Raw genomic sequence first — 7,459 nt, forward strand, 5'->3', positions numbered from 1 at the left:
TTGTAGCATTATAGATGTCTTCTGCAATGAAATACAAAGCTCCCCTGATAATTATGTATTTTGTAGCATTATAGATGTCTTCTGCAATGAAATACAAAGCTCCCCTGATAATTATGTATTTTGTAGCATTATAGATGTCTTCTGCAATGAAATACAAAGATCCCCTGATAATTATGTATTTTGTAGCATTATAGATGTCTTCTGCAATGAAATACAAAGCTCCCCTGATAATTATGTATTTTGTAGCATTATAGATGTCTTCTATGGAGTTTGTGAGTATTGTTTAAATTTTTATCTACTTTTGGTTGTTTTAAATTAGAACTTTGTTTCATATCGTATGCACAGTGTTTGAGCCCTGCAAGAATCTGTGATTTTATATTGCATGACTTTTTATTAATTAAAGGACGTTTTCAAGATTAGTTACTGCTAATCTTCTTCTGTGGTATCATAATTAACTAGGATTTGGGTAATATTGATTTAAACTTTTAAAATACTTGTATTCTCTGTGCACACACATACTTTGTATTTTAAATGTTCCTGTTATACTTGCAAGTAGTGACTTGACAGACATAATGAGAAGGTTTTTCTTTTATGAGACTAGAAATATTTGGAGAAACCATCTTGATTTTGTCATGTTTTTACATGTATGTTGCAATAACGTTTTTAAACTTTTAGGGTAGCTAGAATTAGTTTTTATTGAAAAGAAGGAAAGTAGTTTAAAACTAGATTTTGGGTGTTGTGTAAAACTGAAAATTGCTATTAAAAGATATCCAGTATTTTTACATTGAAATCTTTTAATTATCATATATAAATTTAGATTTTTTTCATTATTTTTATGGAATATTGAACATCATATTTACATAAACTTAACCAATAATTGAATGCTTCATCATCAGATATTTGTAGAAATTAATTTTTTTCACCACAGATATTTTTTTGTATTTCAGGTTTTTGTCAGTGCTGTTGTGAGTGTGACCCGTTGCATAGTTTCTATGACAGTGAATGCAGCAATGTTTACTGGAGACTTGGTTGATAAGGTACACATTAAAAAAATGATATATTGTGTGATAAGTTAAATATACAAGTCTTATTAAAGTTTTTTTAGAAGTGATAGAGCATTAATTTTTGTGTAATATTAAACATTTTTAAGAGTGTATAAATCGACAATTCTTTCTTCTGGCTTGAAACTAAGAGATGCTGGACTTCAAAGCAAAGTTACGACAATGTTAGAACTTCAGAACTTATTGGAACATGATTTGGTAAATTTATTCGATTTCACTGTTAGATTGGAGTTTGTTTTTTTTAACTGTTGCCATTAACTTAGTAAGTTTTGATATCTTGTTTTTCTGAACATCATTAATTACAGTACGTGCTTGATTATAAAGGTATACTTGATACAAGTTTGTTTGTTAGCGTGTGATTAACATTTGTTTATAAAATTTAGTTTACTGTACATGTTATAACCAAGGTTTTATGCCAAGTTTTTAGATAAATTGCCATGTAGGACATTTGCCAGGGCTATAATATGCACTTGCCCTAAATATACCCATCTCTAGTTGTATTAATATATTGAAACAAAAATATTTGCTACAATCACGGTAAATTACACATCTGGAAAAGCAGTTTCTGACATTCATAATTAAATACTGTTAAATGGCAATCGGGACATGATGATGATGATGATGATGATGTAACACATTTCCCTTGAAAAACCTAAAGCTCACAGTAATAGATGATGCACAGAGCAGTACATAAATGGATTAGTCTAGTAAGTATAAGGTATTGAAAATTTTTATTGTGTTTAATGGTTCTTTTAAATGAAGGTAAGAAATGATGATTTCGTATTGTGTTACTCACTTGTCCGCAGAACAAATAGCTCATGTCTTCTGCTACTGCTGAAAATGTTGTTGCTGAATAATCAATCTATTTAATGACCTTTAATCCCTGCATGCAATAATGTGTACTGTGATAGTCTACAATTCAATTATCATTAGATGATACTTCTCCAGCAGTAGGAGGGCAACTTAATGATACTCTTCCACCAACAGGAGAGGAACTTAACGATACTCCTCCAGCAGTAGGAGGGCAACTTAATGATACTCTTCCACCAACAGGAGAGGAACTTAACAATACTTCTCCAGCAGCAGGAGGGCAACACAACCTCGTTGCATACTGCTGCCATTTAGCACTATGTGTAAACCAAAAACTCGTTCTTTTACTTGGCACTAAACTATTTGGATGTGTTATTTTCTTGGGCCTTCTGTCAAATAAAGATTCTTTTGTACTATGCCTAACTTTTAAATCTAAATTAATTTCTGTTGCAGCTTCTAATAAGAATTATCTTGGGAGAAGCGTTCAAGAAGCTTTATGGTTTCCTTTAAGGAAATATTGTCCATCATCATTAATTATAAGAATTGGTTCTGGTAGAAGCTGATAACCAGTTTGTTTTATCAAAAGGAAATAAAACAAACAAACAAAAAAACAGGAAAATATGAAAAGAAAGAAAAGATTAAAGAGAATTAATAATAATATTAATAATAACTTCAATTAATCTAGATTTATGGATCATATTGAATATATATGTTTTTAAAGCCACCTGAGTTCCAGAAACTCCTCAACAGGAGATATCTTCATTGAAGGCTTCAGATACTCTGATGGTGAGCAGTGTTATTATCATTGTACTGGTTCTTCTATCCTCTCAGAACCAGGACTTGTGGTCCTGCTTATGCTGAGCCTTCTGCCACGTCGTTGAATGATTTTGACCAGTTTCTTACAGCCTGTCTTTACTTTCTGTTCTTTTCCAGATGTGGATCAGGTAACCTCCACATCTGTCCTTTACCATCTTATAAATCGGGTATCTAATATTCTTTCTCGTACTCCAGTTTGTAAGGAGTTTTTTTATAGCCTTTCTAATCTGTCTTCCTCTTCCAGGCTAGAATCTCTGTAGTTCTTGGGGCTCTCAAAAGTCCTATGTTCAAATTTTTGGTGTTTCTTGTATCATTTTTATATGAGTGGATGTTTTCTTCTTCTAGTTCGTAGATATATAAGAAGCTTCTCTCACATTTTTCACATGAACAGATTGATTTTATTTCCAGACTGCTCCTTCCTTCCCAGTATTTTGGTAATCTGGGAGGGTAATTGGATGTTTTCTCCAATCAATTTCTTCTGTACAGCTTCCTTTGTCTTCTGTTACCTCACTTGCACATTTCCCTTTAGAAGCAATCAAAATCTTCATTTTCTATCACAAACTTCCTCTCCTCCTTCCAATTGGAATGGATGGGTTGAGCAACTCATCTGGTTTGTCCATTCTGCTGTGGGAGATGAGACTTTTTGTATTTTTAATTTCACATCCCATCGAGTTTCATGGCTTCTCTTGTCTTTGGTCATTGATGCCCTTTGAATGGAATCCTACCATCAGATGTGGATGACCCCAGACACCTTTAGGTTGCATTACTTATATCACAGTGTGGTTTCATCAGTCACCATTCTTCCCAGAGGTTCTGAGAAGGTATTTTTTATACAATATCTACACAATCAAAAAAACCTTAAAAAAAGGAGAGTCAAGAGCCCACAAAGTACCTGTGTTGCCTCACAAGGAGTACTTCTCTATCCAAAAACCTGAATAATGAAGTGTTCAGCCCATCTACCCTGGCTCAATGGCCACTACTGAGATAATTTTTTTTTTTCACAAGCTGCTTTTTTCAGCGTGTATATATTTACCTTCCAAGCTGTGCTGGACAAAATAAAAGAAAAAGCAAGTTAATCAACCAACTAACAGGATAGCTCATGCTGTCTATTCAGGGGATCCAATTCCATGGTCTCTTAGTGAAAATTCTTACTTCACCAATAGCAGTCTGCTTGTGGGGGAGGGGAGCTATATGGATAGTTCACCTTGGGAGCAGTTTAATACTCCACTGGTATGAGACTGAGTGGACACACCCATTGATTGGAAACAAAGCAGGGATGTCGATTTGGAAGAGTAGTACAGACCATCTCCAACAATTGGATGATTCCTGGTGGTTGTGAGCAGCTGGGATTCTCCTCAGGAGGCAGTTCAAGCATGATATCTCTGAACCTGTATATTCTTGTAAGTATTTCATTTAAATATTTCTCACACACCATGTGGCTTGACATATTGCTCTGGCCACACACCATTTATATGGTCTGATTAGCCCTGGGATATATATATATTGTGGTTGAGTAGCCTTCACATTTTACCCACCTTTGTGACGATTTAGCAAAGAAATAAAGACTACAGGAAGACCTTTTGACCAACCACTTGGTTTTGGGGGAGACACTTCATGAGATTTCCCCATTCTGATTCTATAGTTATAGAAAGGAATTCATCTTTTGTTAATTACTTTCTTTGCACTGATTCCTCCACCATATTTTCAATGTGGAATTCTAGCTGTCTGTTCCGTAGAGATTTAAGTATTGTTGTTTGAAGTTAATATTTTCCCTTTCTGAACATGTATTTCAAATAGATACCACAAAACCACCCCTCTTTTGTGGTTTCTTTACTTCTTCGAGAATGAGTTTTGGTTTACACAAGGGAAGTACAGTGCAAGTAGGTTGTGTCCCCCTCGTACTTGTGGAGGGGTATTGTCTGATGTTCATTATATCCTAACATTAGCACAAGATGTTATTTTGTGCAGTATTAGCTCATTCATTGGCTTGGCACATATAGAAAAATGTTTTGGCAGTAGTGTCAAAGCACTAACCATTTGTTTATGTAAGAGGTGAGTGTCTATCTTAAATACATTTGCAAGTATGGAAAATTTCAACTTTTTTTTTTTTTCACTTGACTGGTCTCACTTGTAAAGGTTTGGCAATTGCTTACATGAGCAGACTTTCCTGGACGGTTTGCCGACTTGTTAACATTAAGCACTGGTAACTGATAAATACACTTTAAATAATAAAATGTTACTACGTAAATATTGTAAAGACCTAAAGCAACTAAATTTGAGAGGGTATTCTTGTTAGTTCTAAGAGAAGTTGTAGAAATAACAAGAGATTGATTTAATACATTATTGTTTTTTTAATATAAAAATCTGACAAACATGTCAACTTCTCGTATGTTTCTTTCACTACGAGGAAAGAATATATACGATCAAACCTTGTATAATGCTCACCCTGCACTAAAGCAGAAAAACAATATATATTCCACATTTTTAACTTCAGTTTACGTACAGAAATAAAAATAAGATTTGTTTCTCACAGGTCCTGTGGGTAGTTGTACGATTCTCTCTTCTTTCAACAGAAATCAGTGTGCTTATATTTGGATTAGCATTTGGTGAGCATAGTTCAGTGTTAAGTTTGGTCAACGATCTCTGTAACTAATTTTAGGTTTTAAATCATCCAATTATTTTCCCCACCTACTGTATATGTAAAAAAAAAAGCTTAATGTTTAGTTTGTAGTTATTTCAAAAGTTGCAATTTTATGTTTGTATGAAAAGTAATAACAATATAATAATTAAAAGTTGAAATAAACATTTTTTATTTAATTATTTTGGACCCTGACATCGTCTCCAGCTTTTTACTAATCAATTATTAAGACTTCTGATCCAAAATGTGTTCAGAACTAAAACAATATTAAACTGAGATACACAAAGTAAGTTGTCTAGAAATATTCAGTATGCCAGAGAACTAAAATGTGCAAGTCCAAAGTAACATCACTAGGCTTGAGATTGTCTTGTTGGGAATTGTGGGTATATTAAATGCTGGAATTTTAAAATAATTTGATTATGTCTCATGTAATTGTGGTGAGGTAATTTAATCATAGTTAAAAAATTTTAACAAGTGTCCCGGAATGTGAGCTTCCAATTGGTTCGATATTTATAAGTGGTAATGCTGTACGTTATTGATAATTATAACCTGGTCACAAATGTATCAAATTTATCCATGTGTAGGACATCTGGATAGTAACACAAGTATCAGGCGGGTTCTGTTTGTCACGTTTTTTATCTCGTTGGCCTACTCCAGTACACAGGTAAGTTGCTTATGTTGTAATTCCTAACTTGTAGAGTCTGTAATTAATGAGAATAAATCTGTGTGATTACCACATTGATTTTTAGATCTATTCATTACCACATTGATTTTTAGATCTACTCATTACCACATTAATTTTTAGACTTACTTGTTACCATGTTGATTTTTAGATCTATTCATTACCACATTGATTTTTAGATTTATTCATTACCACATTGATTTTTAGATTTACTTGTTACCATGTTGATTTTTAGACTTACTTGTTACCATGTTGATTTTTAGATCTACTCATTACCACATTGATTTTTAGATCTACTCATTACCACATTGATTTTTAGATCTACTCATTACCACATTGATTTTTAGATCTACTCATTACCACATTGATTTTTAGACTTACTTGTCACCATGTATGATTTTTAGTTTTGATTAGGTAACTTACTCTTGTTGAAGTAATATTAATCAACATTTTTTTAGCTAAACTGATGAAATTATATCTTTAAGTAGTGTAATATTAGTTAGTTGTAAATATTCCTACTTTTAAGTCTCATAAATTACAAGTAGGTCTAAATATCTGAAATGCAAAGTTTTATCTAGGCCTAACTTAGAAGTAAAATTATCCCCGTTTCCAGTTACAAATAACCCGTAATTGTCTCATACTTGCAATTAATCAGTTTTGTTTACCCAAATATAATTAACTGATACTTGATTAATTGGTCTTTAATCTGATTAAATTATGTGAATGAAACATAGATCAAAAAGCATCTAAGTAAAATTAACTTTATATAATGTAGAATAGATCTAAAAATCAACATGGTAATGAGTTAACGTTATTCATTCCAAACAACCTAGCATGACTCAGGTGAATTTTGAGTTTACTGGTAAAGAATACGTTTGATTTTTCATTTTTAATAGTGAAATTTCATTTGTTTATAAATTCTGTACTTTTGTAATAAATTTCATTTCAAAGCTCAAAACCAGAAATTGAACTATTAATTTTCATATCTCTATTCTAGTAAGAGTTAAAACTTTTTTATTATTATTATAACTACACTTAGTTTATTTAACACACTTGCTATGGGCATCCTTATGTGCACGTTATCAGGTTTTAGTGGGTTACATTCAAAGTTTAATTAAACTACTTTCTTATCATGATATACATATATATTTGGCATAAAAACATAGCTAATAATACAAATTTTAATATTATATAAGTCTTAATTTCTTAATTTTATAAGGTAATATTTAAAAAAATCCTGAATTTTCCCTAATAACATTTTTTCTCTGGGTCTCTAATTTATTTATCATCTCTTTTTGAGAATTGTATATTTCACTTTCAGTTCAAACCTTGTTCCCACGGAAAATACACCGAAGAGCTTAGCTGAATTTTTACTGGCTCTTGTCACATAGTTAGAAAGCCAAAAAAAATTGTGATAGTTAGTAACATTCTCTGCTTTTTGCATGTTATTAT

General features: G+C 32.2%; 1 protein-coding gene across 1 annotated transcript in view; it reads left to right on the forward strand.

Annotated features, from left to right (window-relative positions):
• The window catches only part of LOC106472271 (transmembrane protein adipocyte-associated 1 homolog), a 10,415-nt gene extending 3,664 nt beyond the window's left edge, over positions 1-6,751 (forward strand). Inside the window, exons 3-5 of the mRNA XM_013932898.2 lie at positions 948-1,037; positions 5,221-5,293; positions 5,910-6,751. Coding sequence (XP_013788352.2) covers positions 948-1,037; positions 5,221-5,293; positions 5,910-6,016 — 270 coding nt within the window. The 3' untranslated portion in view covers positions 6,017-6,751. The remainder of the gene's footprint in view (positions 1-947; positions 1,038-5,220; positions 5,294-5,909) is intronic.
• Positions 6,752-7,459: the final 708 nt, after the last annotated feature.

The sequence above is a fragment of the Limulus polyphemus genome, unplaced genomic scaffold (assembly GCF_000517525.1).
Source record: "Limulus polyphemus unplaced genomic scaffold, Limulus_polyphemus-2.1.2 Scaffold5205, whole genome shotgun sequence".
Lineage (NCBI taxonomy): Eukaryota > Metazoa > Arthropoda > Merostomata > Xiphosura > Limulidae > Limulus > Limulus polyphemus.